General features: G+C 36.1%; 1 protein-coding gene across 1 annotated transcript in view; it reads right to left on the minus strand.

The window, feature by feature from the left end:
• The window catches only part of STPG2 (sperm tail PG-rich repeat containing 2), a 550510-nt gene that overhangs the window by 439393 nt on the left and 93404 nt on the right, over positions 1 to 17713 (minus strand). Inside the window, 2 exon segments of the mRNA XM_029234789.1 lie at positions 6677 to 6841; positions 13120 to 13279. Coding sequence (XP_029090622.1) covers positions 6677 to 6841; positions 13120 to 13279 — 325 coding nt within the window.

The following is a 17713-nucleotide window of genomic DNA, read 5'->3' on the forward strand; positions in this document are numbered from 1 at the left end:
TCCCCCTTTTCCTCTTTTTGTGTGTATGTGTATGCTTCTGTATGAGACTGTCTGTATAGCTTTGCTTCCGCCATTTGTCCTAAGGTTCTATCTGTCCGTTTTTTTGTTTTTTTTCTAATTTTTTTGCTTAATAATTATTTTTTAATTTAAAGACTTTATTATATTTTACTTTATTTTACTTTATCTTCTTTCTTTCTTTCTTTATTCTTTCCTTCCCTCCTTCCTACCTTCCTTCCTTCCTCCCACCATCCCTCCTTCCCTCCCTCCATGCTTTCTTTCTTTCTTTCCTTCTTTTCTTCTTTCTTTCTTTCTTCCTTCCATCCTTCCTTCCTTCCTTTCCTTCCTTTCTTTTTTCTTTCTTTCTTTCTTCTACTAATTCTTTCTCTCTACTTTTTCTCCCTTTTATCCTGAGCCGTGTGGATGAAAGGCTCCTGGTGCTGCAGCCTGGAGTCAGTGCTGTGCCTCTGAGGTGGGAGAGCCAACTTCAGGACACTGGTCAACAAGAGACTTCCCAGCTCCACATAATATCAAATGGCGAAAATGTCCCAGAGATCTCCATCTCAACGCCAGCACCCAGCTTCACTCAACGATCAGCAGGCTACAGTGCTGGACACCCTATGCCAAACAACTAGCAAAACAGGAACACAACCCCACCCATTAGCAGAGAGGCTGCCTAAAATCATAATAAGTCCACAGACACTCCAAAACACACCACCAGACATGGTCCTGCCCACCAGAAAGACAAGATCCAGCTTCATCCACCACAACACAGGCACTAGTCCCCTCCACCAGGAAGCCTACACAACCCACTGAACCAACCTTAGCCACTGGGGACAGACACCAAAACCAACAGGAACTACAAACCTGCAGCCTGCAAAAAGGAGACCCCAAACACAGCAAGATAAGCAAAATGAGAAGACAGAAAAACACACAGCAGATGAGGGAGCAAGATAAAAACCCACCAGACGTAAAAAATGAAGAGGAAATAGGCAGTCTACCTGAAAAAGAATTCAGAATAATGATAGTAAAGATGATCCAAAATCTTGGAAACAGAATAGACGAAATGCAAGAAACATTTAACAAGGACCTAGAAGAACTAAAGATGAAACAATGATGAACAATACAATAAATGAAATGAAAAATACTCTAGATGGAATCAATAGCAGAATAACTGAGGCAGAAGAACGGAGAAGTGACCTGGAAGATAAAATAGTGGAAATAACTACTGCAGAGCAGAATAAAGAAAGAAGCATGAAAAGAACTGAGGACAGTCTCAGAGACCTCTGGGACACCATTAAACGCACCAACATTCGAATTATAGGGGTTCCAGAAGAAGAAGAGAAAAAGAAAAGGACTGAGAAAATATTTGAAGAGATTATAATTGAAAATTTCCCTAATATGGGAAAGGAAATAGTTCATCAAGTCCAGGAATCACAGAGAGTCCCATACAGGATAAATCCAAGGAGAAATACGCCAAGACACATATTAATCAAACTGTCAAAAATTAAATACAAAGAAAGCATATTAAAAGCAGCAAGGGAAAAACAACAAATAACACACAAGGGAATCCCCATAAGGTTAACAGCTGACCTTTCAGCAGAAACTCTGCAAGCCAGAAGGGACTGGCAGGACATATTTAAAGTGATGAAGGAGAAAAAACTGCAACCAAGATTACTCTACCCAGCAAGGATCTCATTCAGATTTAATGGAGAAATTAAAACCTTTACAGACAAGCAAAAGCTGAGAGAGTTCAGCACCACCAAAGCAGCTTTACAACAAATGCTAAAGGAACTTCTCTAGGCAAGAAACACAAGAGGAGGAAAAGACCTATAATAACGAACCCAAAACAATTTAGAAAATGGGAATAGGAACATACATATTGATAATTACCTTAAATGTAAATGGACTAAATGCTCCCACCAAAAGACACAGATTGGCTGAATGGATACAAAAACAAGACCCATATATATGCTGTCTACAAGACACCCATTTCAGACCTAGAGACACATACAGACTGAAAGTAAGGGGATGGAAAAAGATATTCCATGCAAATGGAAATCAAAAGAAAGGTGGAGTAGCAATTCTCATATCAGACAAAATAGACTTTAAAATGAAGACTATTAGAAGAGACAAAGAAGGACACTACATAATGATCAAGGGATCGATCCAAGAAGAAGATATAGCAATTGTAAATATTTATGCACCCAACATAGGAGCACGTCAATACATAAGGCAAATACTAACAGCCATAAAAGGGAAAATCGACAGTAATATACTCATAGTACGGGACTTTAACACCCCACTTTCACCAATGGATAAATCACTCAAAATGAAAATAAATAAGGAAACACAAGCTTTAAATGATACATTAAACAAGATGGACTTAATTGATATTTATAGGACACTCCATCCAAAAACAACAGAATACACATTTTACTCAAGGGCTCATGGAACATTCTCCAGGATAGATCATATCTTGAGTCACAAATCAAGCCTTGTTAAATTTAAGAAAATTGAAATTGTATCAAGTATCTTTTCCAACCACAATGCTGTGAGACTAGATATCAATTACAGGAAAAGATCTGTAAAAAATACAAACACATGGAGGCTAAACAATACACTACTTAATAACGAAGTGGTCACTGAAGAAATCAAAGAGGAAATAAAAAAAAATACCTAGAAACAAATGACACTGGAGACACGATGACCCAAAACCTATGGGATGCAGCAAAAGCAGTTCTAAGAGGGAAGTTTATAGCAATACAAGCCCACCTTAAGAAACTGGAAACATCTCGAATAAACGACCTAAACTTGCACCTAAAGCAATTAGAGAAAGAAGAACAAAAAAACCCCAAAGTTAGCAGAAGGAAAGAAATCATAAAAATCAGATCAGAAAAAAATGAAAAAGAAATGAAGGAAAAGATAGTAAAGATCAATAAAACTAAAAGCTGGTTCTTTGAGAAGATAAACAATATTGACAAACCATTAGCCAGACTCATCAAGAAAAAAAGGGAGAAGACTCCAATCCATAGAATTAGAAATGAAAAAGGAGAAGTAACAACTGACACTGCAGAAATACAAAAGATCATGAGAGATTACTACGAGCAACTCTATGCCAATAAAATGGACACCCTGGAAGAAATGGACAAATTCTTAGAAATGCACAAACTGCCACGACTGAATCAGGAAGAAATAGAAAGTATGAACAGACCAACCACAAGCACTGAAATTGAAACTGTGATTAAAAATCTTCCAACAAACAAAAGCCCAGGACCAGATGGCTTCACAGGCGAATTCTATCTAACATTTAGAGAAGAGCTAACACCTATCCTTCTCAAACTCTTCCAAAATATAGTAGAGGGCAGAACACTCCCAAATTCATTCTACAAGGCCACCATCACCCTGATACCAAAACCAGACAAGGATGTCACAAAGAAAGAAAGCTACAGGCCAATATCACTGATGAACATAGATGCAAAAATCCTCAACAAAATACTAGCAAACAGAATCCAACACCACATTAAAAGGATCATACACCATGATCAAGTGGGGTTTATTCCAGGAATGCAAGGATTCTTCAATATACACAAATCAATCAATGTGATAAACCATATTAACAAACTGGAGAAAAACCATATGATCATCTCAATAGATGCAGGGAAAGCTTTTGACAAAATTCAACACCCATTTATGATAAAAACCCTCCAGAAAGTAGGCATAGAGGGAACTTTCCTCAACATAATAAAGGCCATATAGGACAAACCCACAGCCAACATCATCGTCAATGATGAAAAACTGAAAGCATTTCCACTAAGATCAGGAACAAGACAAAGTTGCCCACTCTCACCACTCTTATTCAACATAGTTTTGGAAGTTTTAGCCACAGCAACCAGAGAAGAAAAGGAAATAAAAGGAATCCAAATCGGAAAAGAAGAAGTAAAGCTGTCACTGTTTGCAGATGACATGATACTATACATAGAGCATCCTAAAGATGCTACGAGAAAACTACTGGAGCTAATCAATGAATGTGGTAAAGTTGCAGGATACAAAATTAATGCATAGAAATCTCTGGCATTCCTATACACTAATGATGAAAACCCTGAAAGTGAAATCAAGAAAACACTCCCATTTACCACTGCAACAAAAAGAATAAAATATCTAGGAATAAACCTACCTAAGGAGACAAAAGACCTGTATGCAGAAAATTATAAGACACTGCTGAAAGAAATTAGAGATGATACAAATAGATGGAGAGATATACCATGTTACTGGATTGGAAGAATCAACATTGTGAAAGTGACTCTACTACCCAAAGCAATCTACAGATTCAATGCAATCCCTATCAAACTAGAACTAGTTTTTTCACAGAACTAGAAGAAAAAATTTCAATATTTGTATGGAAACACAAAAGACGCCAAACAGCCAAAGCAATCTTGAGAACAAAAAACGGAGCTGGAGGAATCAGGCTCCCTGACTTCAGCCTATACTACAAAGCTACAGTAATCAAGACAGTATGGTACTGACACAAAAACAGAAAGATAGATCAATGGAACAGAGTAGAAAGCCCAGAGATAAACCCATGCACATATGGTCACCTTATCTTTGATAAAGGAGACAGGAATGTACAGTGGAGAAAGGACAGCCTCTTCAATAAGTGGTCCTGGGAAAACTGGACAGGTACATGTAAAAGTATGAGATTAGATCACTCCCTAACACCATACACAAAAATAAGCTCAAAATGGATTAAGGACCTAAATGTAAGGACAGAAACTATGAAACTCTTAGAGGAAAACATAGGCAGAACACTCTATGACATAAATCACAGCAAATCCTTTTTCAGCCACCTCCTAGAGAAATGGAAATAAAAACAAAAATAAACAAATGTGATCTAATGAAACTTCAAAGCCTTTGCACAGGAAAGGAAACCATAAACCAGACCAAAAGACAACCCACAGAATGGGAGAAAATATTTGCAAATGAAGCAACTGTCAAAGGATTAATTTCCAAAATTTACAAGCAGCTCATGCAGCTCAATAACAAAAAAACAAAAAACCCAATCCAAAAATGGGCAGAAGACCTAAACAGACATTTCTCCAAAGAAGATATACAGACTGCCAACAAACACTTGAAAGAATGCTCAACATCATTAATCATTAGAGAAATGCAAATCAAAACTACGATGAGATATCATCTCACACCAGTCAGAATGGCCATCATCAAAAAATCTAGAAACAATAAATGCTGGAGAGGGTGCGGAAAAAAGGGAACACTCTTGCACTGCCGGTGGGAATGTGAATTGGTACAGCCACTATGGAGAACAGTATGGCAGTTCCTTAAAAAACTACAAATAGAACTTCCATATGACCCAGCAATCCCACTACTGGGCATATACCCTGAGAAAACCATAATTCAAAAGGAGTCATGTACCAAAATGTTCATTGCAGCTCTATTTACAATAGCCCGGAGATGGAAACAACCTAAGTGCCCATCATCGGATGAATGGATAAAGAAGATGTGGCACATATATACAACGGAATATTACTCAGCCATAAAAAGAAACGAAATTGAGCTATTTGTAATGAGGTGGATAGACCTAGAGTCTGTCATACAGAGTGAAGTAAGTCAGAAAGAGAAAGACAAGTACCGTATGCTAACACATATATATGGAATTTAAGGGAAAAAATGTCATGAAGAACCTAGGGGTAAGACAGGAATAAAGACACAGACCTACTAGAGAACGGACTTGAGGATATGGGAAGGGGGAAGGGTGAGTTGTGACAAAGTGAGAGAGAGGCATGAACATATATACACTACCAAACATAAGGTAGATAGCTAGTGGGAAGCAGCCGCATAGGACAGGGAGATCAGCTCGGTGCTTTGTGACAGCCTGGAGGGGCGGGATAGGGAGGGTGGGAGGGAGGGAGGGAGACACAAGAGGGAAGAGATATGGGAACATATGTATAACTGATTCACTTTGTTATAAAGCAGAAACTAACATACCATTGTAAAGCAATTATACCCCAATAAAGATGTTAAAAAAAAATTGAATAATGTACTATCCACTCTTTTTTGTCAGTTTATTTCATTCCTCCTAATTATTCTGAGAGGGCTGGATGTACTAATTCTTGTTAAATATGAGTATATCACAGTTTGTTTATCCATTCATTGATTAATGGACATTTGGGTTGTTTTCAGCTCTATTATTACAAATAAAGTTTTATGAACTTTATATGAACTATATGAATAAGGCTATGAACACTCATGTACAAAAAAAAAAAAGCACATCAAATACTGAGGGATAAATCTAATAAAGATGTGTAAGACGTCAACATAAAAATTATAAAACTGCAGAGAGCATTTAAAGAAGCCCTAAATTAAAGGAAGCCTAAATTTACTTTCAGAATATAGTGGCCCAATCATAAAATGAAGATAAATATTTAAAGAACTATATGTGAGATCTCCAAAGAGATAAAGAATAAGATCTACTTTTAAAAAAGAAATTACAAACATAGCTGTGAACCAAATTAATTTTTGTTCTTATGCCATAAATGACCATATGTAAATAATTTCAATAATAATAGTATGGTTTATAATAATGAGGTATATATATCACATGTAATCCTGTAAACCCTAAATTCTTGGTAATAGATATAAGTAATATAATTTTGGTATCCACATATTACCTTATAGCCAGCAGGCCCAGGAGTAGGAAAAACTTTCTGAACCAGGAAGAGAGACTGAGGAACAGAAGAACCAAATGCACTTTTCTTTTGTTTCTTCAAGCAGGTATTGCTAAAGTTGTCAATTAAAGTATTGTTTTGGATATTATAAAACCCAGGACCTAGAATTATGAAGGATATCATATGTAAGAAACACTTTTAGTTCTTTTAAACTGAGTAACTTTATTATTTATTTTACTTTATTTATTGAATGAAAGATCCTTTAACTTCTATAGTGCTTTATCATTTTCAAAAGTTTTACACCCATGATTTCATATAATCCCAAAATAACCCTTTTACTTTTCCCCGCCCTTGTATTTCTCCTCCCCGCTTCCCCCTCCTCCCTGGTAACCACTAGTTTGTTCTCTATATCTGTGAGTCTGCTTCTTTTTGTTTATTCACTAGTTTGTTGTATTTTGTAGATTCCATATATAAGTGATATCACACAATTTGTCTTTCTCTGTTTGACTTATTTCACTTATCAAAATACCCTCAAAGTCCATCCATATTGATGCAAATGGCAAAATTTCATTGTTTTTTATGGCTGAGTAGTATTCCATTGTATATATACACCATATCTTATTTATAAACTGAGTAACTATAAATGAAGTAATTTTTTAGAAAGAATTCTCATGTATTGCTGGCAGGAATGCAAAGTGCTTTGCCATTCTGAAAAACAATTTGTCAAATTCTTATAAAGTTAAACATATACTTACCATATGACCCAGAAATCCTACTCCTAGTTATTTCCGCAAGAGAAATAAAAACAACCCAAATGTCCATTAGCTGGTGAACAGATAAACAAAATGTGCTACACCCAAACAATGGAATAATACTCAATAATAAAAAGAAAAAATAAATGCAACAACATGAATGAACCTCAAAAACATCATGCTAAGTGAAAGATGACAAACACAAAATCCTAAATAATGTGTAATTCCATTTATATAAAATTCCAGAAAATGCAAAATCATAGAAACACTGACAGTTACTTAGGGCCAAGAGTGGGGGTAGAGATTAACTGCAGAAGGTCATGAGGAACTTTTTTTTTTTTGAAACCTAGATGACCTTGGGTATGGCGATGACATTTTATTTTATTTTTTAATAAATTTATTATTTTTATTTTTATTTTTGGCTGCGTTCAGTCTTTGCTGCCACTTGCGTGCTTTCTCTAGTTGTGGCGAGTGGGAGCTACTCTTGGTCGCGGTACACGGGCTTCTCATTGCAGTGGCTTCTCCTGCTGCAGAGCACAGGCTCTAGGCATGGGGGCTTCAGTAGTTGTGGCATGCAGGCTCAGTAGTTGTGGCTCATGGGCTCTAGAGCGCAGGCTCAGTAGTTGTGGCACAAGGGCTTAGCTGCTCCGCGGCATGTGGGATATTCCCGGACCAGGGCTCAAACCCACATCCCCTGCATTGGCAGGTGGATTCTTTACCACTGCACCACCAGGGAAGTCCTGAGAGAACGTTTTAAGAATGATGGAAGTGTTCTAAAACTTGATTAAATAGTGGTGATTATCTATGTACATTTACCAACACTCATCAAAATGTACACTTAAAATTATTTTTATTGTGTAAATTATATTCAGTAAAGAAGGAAGGAAGGGAGGGAGGGAGGGAGGGAGGGAGGGAGGAGGGCAGGAGGGAAATTCTTGATGCCAAAAAGTATTGAAATCTTGATGTAACATTAAAAATCAATTTGGAACAGAAAAAAATCAGCTATCACCCAATCTTCCTATCATAGTATTTAGTTATTTTAATTTTTGCCTTTTACCCTTTAGTGTACATTTATAACCAGGAATATTTTCTACAGTGACAATCTGAGTGAATAACATTTCTTTCTATTCATTCAAAATAATACAAACAACTTTCTTTGCCATTGATAAAAGTTTTTATCAAGACATTCAAATATTTGAAACAAATATTTATATATGTTTTATAGTTCAGTATTTTCAAGAAATCAGTTCCAGTGAGCAGCAATATTCATAAAATGCAATATCAAATACTTGAAAGAACACCTGATTTGGTTGTACTCATGTTATCTGGAATCTACTAAATTAGATCTGCAACTAAATAGGTATGAACCATCACTTAAATCTCATTTGTTTTTCTGGGCTTCAAGTTCCTGTCTGCAGATAATAGGAATTGACTAGATCAGTGCTACTCAAAATGTGATCTGTGAACTGCTGCCCGTCCAAGAACAATCTACAATAAAAGGAGCTTACAACTAAATGTAAATTGACTCACTAAACATTTTATAACTAGTCTTTCTCCATGAAGGAAGCATTGTGTGGATTTACATTCTGGTGCAATCTCCTTTCTCACTGCAGGCAGGTAACAAACAAGTGGGCATGAGGCTAGATGATACTTTAGGTTCCTTCTGGTTTAAAAGTGATCAAGTCATTCTACGCAGTCAAATCCTCTGTACTCCTGATACATGTAAGGTTTTTCTCAAAGAAGCTGCCCACAAATTCTTCCCAGTTTTTCAAGTATTCTAGTTCTAAAGTCTATTCCCCAAAAGTCTGTCATCCCAACTCTCAGAAAACCTAAATGCCAATAATATATCTTATTTCTGACGTCTTCCAACATTCCTCCACTGATAATGCTTGGGAAAAATATAAATAGAGAGCATAATGAAAACTATCTGGGCCACCATTTAAGGGACTTAAAATACAAATATCTTAGATTTGCCTCTCTTCTGGCATGAGAGGACAACATAACATTGTGACAAGTGAGCTTAAGTACTTAAATATAGGGACCTCAAGGTGTGCACATTTCAGGTACTACCTTGTTAAGGTTCTGATTTGAAAAGCCACCCTGATCGTTATAATTCACTTACATTAGAGGCTTTTTGTGTTCATTTTCCAGTTATTAAGTGTAGCAATGCCCAGGAACCCCAGAGTTAGACAGCTTAGGATGCCTACGAACAGTAACCTGCCACAGCTCAGCCATATATTAGGTGGTTGAATCTGTTCTATGACTGATTTGTGAGTCTAAGTCATTACTGTACACTAATACCTACACGGGAAAAAGAAAACACAAGAAGGCCATTCTCACTAATTCTTAAAACATGTAAGATCAGGATTAGATTTTAGAGGTCATCATAATTAAACTTTATCCTTTAAAAATAAAATAACCTTTGGGGAATTTATAAAACTTTATTTGTAATACATTAGACCATCAAATTGAAAACAAGGCCCAAACTTAAGGCAGTTGCGTCACTGAATAAATTGATATTTTGAAATAATTTGTATTTCAGATTCATGATAGACACTACTGAGCTAGGCTCATCTGGGGTAGTGCCTAGCACCTATATAAGACCTCTCCAGAATGGCAGTCTTAAACTAGCCAGATTTCTATCTAGAAGCTCAGGTCTCCAAAATCAATTGTTTCTATAGGCCCAGGTATATGCTGTTAAGCTTATGACTTTGCCTGAGAAGTGCTAGAATATCACTTCCACTGCATGCTATTGGAGAAGAAAGCCACCAGGCTAGCCAAGATTGAAGATGTAGAAGAATAATACTCAACCTCTCAATGGCATAAATAGTAAATAATTTTATACCATGAGTACAGCATTACTATAAGGAAAAATTACCGTGTCAAAACTTGGAGCAATGGTTTGGGATCAGGCAATGGGCCAGAAGCTGAAACAACTCAAGACTTAGAGAAATGGCCTTGAGGAGACAGTTGGTAATGGCTTAAAGAGAGTGATAAAAATGTTATGGAGGTTGGAGAAAAGATAATTTGTATTCTGTAATGGCAGAAATTTTGGCAAAACTAATACTTGGAATAGTGAAGAAAACACCTAATAAAATAGTGGATTCTAGCTCAGGAAATGTCTAGGTTAAATATCAAAAGTGCCAACTAGTTGCTTTTAGCTGTGTGTGAGAAGGTATAGTTAGAAAGAGATAAGCTAAAACTGCTCAGTTTTCAAGGAGAATTTATAGGAAATAAAATGAAACCAGTATTTTCTGAGTTTGAAAGTAAATCGTTTTTCATCCCCAGTCTCTCCACACAGCAAAAAGCTCTCACAGCAAGAAACGCCCCGAGACCAAATCCAGGGTTTAGCTGTAAGACCTTTGTTAAGACCTCAAAAAGATTTAAGATGGTATCTCATAGAATCTCTCAGTTACAGAAAAGAACGTCTAGGAATTTTAAGGCCATATGTCATAGACCCTCTAAGCTAAAACAATAGTGCAATAGTGCTCCTAAGAATCTAAGAGTACAGAAACACAGCAACACTAAAGGTGACCCAAAGTAGACAAAGGTTTTTCTAAGAAGTACATGTGAGCTTGGCTTTTGTCCAGTGTATTTGATTATAAATTAAAATAATAAACCTACAAAGTTTTAATAAGGAATGAACCAACCTGGAATGAAACAAACAACAACAGTGCAAAATGAAAAGTGGCTCATAGATCCCGGATCTCCCTGGGCAGGAAGCAGGTTGAGAAAGCTGAAAACACAGCCTATTTCTTATAGAAGAGGAAGGATGTTTCAAAGGATGAAACCAAGAGCCTAAAAGGTAAAACAAAGCACCACAGGAAATCTTACTCCCAGGGAGCCCAAATGAGCCCTAACTAAGAAAATGGCAACATATGCCACCTTGGACTTCAGAATTGCTATAGGCCTGTGACTTCTATTGTCACTGAGCAGGACCCCATGGGGCCTTCTCAGGACAGATACCCTCACCCAATGCCCTCTGCCTGTCTCTTATCTGTAGAAAACTAGCCTCCTAGGCCCTCCACAAGTTCCAAAGAATAAATTTAATCAGAGAAGGGAGAAAATGCAGAAAGAAAGGAAAACAGTCAAGCAAGACAAAATAATAATACTTTAGCCATTAAACAAAGTCAAGCACTTTTAGTTCCTCCTCAAAGGCTATAGATAACATTCTAAGCCATGTCCTTTGAGCTGTTTTGCAGATACTGAAACCTCCACCAGGTGGAAGAAGTTAACTGTATGCTGCCCACAAACAGGTAGACCCCAGAGCAGCTGGAAACAGAAGGTTGATGATGTTGACTCCCGATTACCTCACAACTAACCCATCAGAAGAATGTCCATGAGCTGATCACGCACCCCACAATTCCCCTCCCTCACCCTGTCTTTAAAAACCTTTCCCTGAAAGCCATTGGGGAGTTTGGGCCTTTTGAGCACTAGCTACCTGGACTCCTTGCTTGGTGCCCTGCAGTAAATGCTGCACTTTTCTTCACCACAACACTGTGTCAGTAGATTGGCTTTACTGCACACGGGCAAGTGGACCCAAGTTTGATTTGGTAATATTGTGGGCCTCCAGTTTTCTCTCTTTTTTGGATAGGAGTTTCTAGTATTATTATCCTATCTCTCTCCCACCACTATGTGTTGAATATATGGGTGAGATAACTTGTATCTGTACTTCACAGCTCTTCTGATAGAGAAGAGAGATATACAAGATGATCTGAAGGACCACACCCAAGAATCCCCACCTGCACCTACACCTGACTTAGATAACAAGATCCTGGTCTTTAAGATTATACCATACTTGCCTGAGACTTTGGAGGCCTTGAGAAGGCATGTAGGAAAAATGAAAATATTTTGTAGCCAGAGGGTAATCTATAGCAGATTAAAGATGGCCACAAATTCCTTGCTACCCCTGTCATTGAAAGATGAAGTTTCATGTCCTTCTTTTCAATATAGGCTACCCTGTGCCACTTGATTGACTAACAGAAAGTGATGTCCTGGAATTTCTGAGGGTAGGTCATAAGAAGCCTTGCAGCTTCCTGCCAGGTCTCATGGAGCCCTGAGCTACCATGTGAAAAGACCAACTACCCTGGGGTAGCAATGCTTGAGCTATGCATGCACTCTGAGTAACAGTCCCATCTGAACTCTGCCTTTTAGCAGTCCCACAGATTAATGGGATATGATGGAAAAAGTCTGTTTTTTTAAGCCACTGAGTTTGTTATACATCAGCAATGTGTTAGTCATTATATGTTATTTTTGTGTTATAGTTTTAGATTATCCACTGTATACTGGAATACCCACTGAGAATACTAGAACATGTGATTGGACATCTCCAAAATAAAATTTTAACAAAACTGAATATCATAAGTTATATTACTGGCAGTGACCACATAATTTACATATATGTTCACCTACCAAGGGAAAATTAGGAAATTTATTGAAAAAAGGAAAACAATAGAAAATTACAACTAAGAGATGTGACAAGTTAAATTAAAATCTTACTAAAACTGTACATTATTTTTATCTGTGTTTAGTGTAGAGTCAATGCTTAAAAAAATGTTGACTTAAAATGACAACACCACCCATAGAACAGAAAATTGTACTTTCCTCCCTACTTTCTGGTGCAACCATTTGAAGAATATTAAGTTGCATAAAGCTAAAGAGCAGATACATATGAATTCATTGCTAACCTGGAATTTTCTCTGTCCTAGAGTCTTGTGTGAATTGAGCAGCACTTTGACCAAATGAGGTATTTTTCAGTCCTGGTGTTTTCTTCAAGGGCTTGAAAGCAGTTCGAGATTCATTATATGCACCAGGAGCTGGGGTGATTGATTTCATAGGGAAAAACCTCTAGTGAAGAACAAGAAAATATGCCAGTAAGAAACTATGGTACGTTTTGATATTTTGTGAGTTAAAAGCTGCTTTCTTAGTAATATAACATCTGGAGTTTATTTCTTAATGGAGTGAAGAAAATGTAGATGAGTAAAGATATCTATCAAAACATAAAATATACACTTTTAGAAAAATCATCTATACATTAATACAGTAATGCATTATGTACTTCGCTAAGCCAGAAAGACTTTTCAAAGGAAATCATCTCAATGTGAGATTCAGATGATAGTGTGTGGACAATCTTCATATTTAAAATATTCTGCGAGATAATAAAGAAAAACTACATGATCTAACATGGTTTCTTCTATGTAATAAAATTACACAAATTGACAAAGTTCCTCAACATATATATTCAATTAACTCAACGATACCATTAGCTACCTTAAGAAAAAAATCTTAGATTCAAGTGGTATATAAATCCACTTTAACTTATATTAAAGTTATGATTTTATAAACTTATAATAAGCTTACTTATTATAAATTTATAATATTTGACTGATTGATATTAAATATACATGTATCTATATGTAAATTATGAAATCTTATGAAATATAGCATTGAATAATCTATTTTTTAAACTTTTTTATTTAGAATTAATTTAAAATTTGGAACATTCAAATTTATGAATAAAAATAATGCAGAAAATACCTGTGCAATGATTACCCAGATGCACCTGCTAACATGTTATGCCATTCACTGTTTTCATTTGCCCACTCTATTTCTGTCTTTCTCTCTGTATGTCCATTCCTCCCTCTCTCTGTCTCTCTACACACACACACATACACACACACACACACACACACACACACACACAACACGCATATATATAGAACCATTTAATGGAAAGTTATGTGTGTTGTGGCCCTTTACCCCTAAATACTTTAGTGTGTATTTATTAAAAATAGGGATATTTTCTTACATGTATTTTCTTAAATGTATCAATGATATGACTTTTATCTAATGTACCATTCATATTCCAAATCTGTCAGTTGATCTAATTATAATTCTATTGCATTTTTCCCCTATAATACATAACCGAGTCTAGGCTCAGATATTGCTTTTAGCCTCCTTTCATGTAGGAACATTTCCAAAGCCTTCTTAAATACTATTTTATTATTTAAATGCTGAGTCAATGTTTTTAAATGGTAATACTCAACCCTGGCTGCATACAGAATTACTTGAGGAGTTAAAAAAAGTATTGGTGCCTGGGTCCTATTCTGGACCAGTTGAATCAATCTCTGGGAGAGAGGAAAGAAAGCAACTGCGTATCAGAATATATTAAAATTTCCCCAAATAGTCTAATATGCAGCAAGAGTTGAGAACCATTATTATAAAGGAAATCTTGTTTTAAAAATTAATAGTTGAAGACATAAGAAAATTCAATGCATTTAAATAAAATACCAGACAACTCCTTAAGTAAAGACTAAAATAAGTATCCCAATAACATAACATGTCTTTAATCCTATAAATCAAAAATTGTGTTCTAAGTCCACCTTGTTAATTTCGTTATTGCTTTTTCAATCATAATCATTAATAAATCTATTCATATTCAGCTAAACACTAACACTACCCCTAGCAGGCAGTCCTGTTGGTTTTAACTCCTCCATATCTTTCACCCCAGAACAATGATTCTTTTCTTCATGGTCCTCTTAAGCAAAATTGATATCATATTCTTTTTCATTTCTGAAAATATATTTAAAATATTATAATTGGTGCTAAGTAATGTCACATTAGGACTGTATATCAGATGAACAGGAATAGCATAAAAACTGAGAGTTCTAGTTGTAAAAATGGTATTTCTAAAATCAAGGGCACACACACGATATCCCATTCCCTCACATCCATTCTGTGTAGTACCTTAAGTACTATCAAGTTGCTCAAGGCAGAAACCTGCTGTTCATTCCTGATTCTTCCTAGTCCCTCACCACAACATCTAACCCATTTAAAAGTCACGTTAACCGTGTCTCCAAAATATACCTGCAATCTATCTATTTGTCTCCAAGGAGTTGCCTCTTAAGTACAATGAAACTAAAATAGCCCGCTGTAGTCATCTGAAGGTTAATAACCTTCCCAAGTTAAATAAGATAATCTGAGTTTTACATAGTACAATTGGTTAAATATCACAACGACTTGATCTGGCCACTGTGACATAAAGGTTTGCTAGTATTATAATGTTCTTGCCTTAGGAATATCTTAGATACCTTCAAGTCCCCTCAATATAGACCTTGGAGAACAGGATTCCTGTGAAATAGACTCCCACATCACTAATAAAGGCCCCAGTGGCAGTTTTAGATATAATTTACAGCTAGGCTCCAGAGAGCCTTCAGAACCTTCTCCAAAAGATATGAATGTCCTCATAGATTACACGTCAACACCTCACATATTCATTAGTATATTTTAAAACCCAGACTAAAATCTCTTATAAGCTAAACTGAACTTCCACATAAGCAAATTTGCTTAGTAGACAACGTTTAATAAATAATTTCAATTTGAATATTCATCTCTGCATATTATTGTTAATAGTGTAATCTTAAGTCATTTCCTTTCACCCACATTTCTGGCAAAATGATTTGCCCAGGCTGCATCTATTCCTAATTTGCTTAAATACCATTTTTCTTTCTATAATCTCCCTAACACCACTGGATTTGTTGCTGGCGTTGCATTATACCTATTATACACTAAATGTGAAATAACTGTAGAACATTACCCGGGATTGAGAAAGAAAAGCAGGTGATGCATATTTACGTTTGATGACATAGTTTCATTCTTCTGAAATTGACTTTTAATGTCATATTTTCCTTGCCCTGGTACTCCCTAAATTACAGAAAGAAAAAAATACATACTCTCATTAAGAAAGCATGTATAGCGCCTAAGGGAACAGTTGGCTAAATATCTGAACAAAAGCTACAGCGCTTTTAAGTGATATTACCAAAGCACTTCATTAAAAAGCAAGCCAGAACAAACTTCTTAAGAGCAACGGCAACAACAAAAACAAAAAAAAAAAAAAGGAAATTTTCCTTAGCAAAGCCTCCCAGGAACCCGAAAACACACTACTTGAAACTTTGCTGCCCCCTACTGATAGAGCTCAGAAAAAAATTATCTAGTTCTTCATGTGATTTAGACACTACAATGAATAAAAGTAGTTTCTATATTTCTCCCATTTAACTTTATACAACCAGCTCATCTCTAAAAAATATTTTACTGTCTTTTCAAGTTTCTGTTAATCAGTAGACTGCTTTGTTTCCAACAAATAAGCTTTAGGATATATTTTATTTTAACTACAAATATTAGATGTAAGACATTAAGCTTTTAACTAGATATTTTATAACAGATAAAAATTAATTCAGTAAACATTGGGATTGGGTTTTAATTATCTTGCTAATAAAATGTAAATATATATATAGAAGTACTATTTAGTCATCATCAAATATTTTAACTACCTTGATAAAGTACCTTTCATAGTATAAAAAAGATAAATTTAAATCTTCTGCTTCATATAATATCTCCCCTACTTTTCTATAGTTGAAAGAATTATTCCTTAATTTATGAATTAAATACCTGGCTTATAACTTGGATGTATAATGAAATTTTATCAGCAAATCCTATCAACTATATCATAACAATATAGGCAAATCCAACCATGTCGCTCCACCTCCACAAATACTCTGATCCAAGCCACGATCTCTTACCCGGATTATTGTGAAATCTTCCTAACTGCCTCCCTTGCTTCCACCATTGCCCATTTCAGTCTGTTTCCAACACAGAAACTAGTGATGGATCCAGATAAAACCCTTGGTCAGACTGCACCACTCCCCTTCTCAAACCCATCCAATGGCTTCCAATCTCACTTCTGGCAAAAAACCAAGGTCCTTAATATGAAATGAATTTCACCCCCAGACACACTATTACCACTCTAACCACCTATCCTACTACTCTCTCCACTCATTCACTCTGTTTCCTAAAAAGATCAGTCATATATCCACCTCAAAACCTTTGCACTTACCATTCTCTTTGCTTGGAATGTTCTCCTAGATAGCTCCAGGGCTCACTCTTTCAATTCAGTCAGTTCACTACTCAATGTTACCTTCTCAATGAGTCATTTCCAGGCCACCCAACATAAAATTTCACTGCCTCCCCCAAACAATTCCTGTCCCCTCTCCTACCTATTTTTCAACCTTATTGTTTTTTACTATCCAAAATATGATTTCCTGCAATGTTATAAGCTCCAAGAGGGCAGTTGTTTTTTTGTTTTGTTTTGTTGGCTGCTGTATCTTTAGAGTATAGAAGAGTAGCTGGGGCATAGTAGGTGCTCAGTAAATACTTGTCAGAAGAATGGATGAATGCATGCATTGTATTTTCACTGACCATACAACGATTTTAGAGATACGTTCC

Source organism: Monodon monoceros, unplaced genomic scaffold, assembly GCF_005190385.1.
Source record: "Monodon monoceros isolate NGI ecotype Baffin Bay Population unplaced genomic scaffold, NGI_Narwhal_1 Super_Scaffold_20, whole genome shotgun sequence".
NCBI classification, from domain to species: Eukaryota; Metazoa; Chordata; class Mammalia; order Artiodactyla; family Monodontidae; genus Monodon; species Monodon monoceros.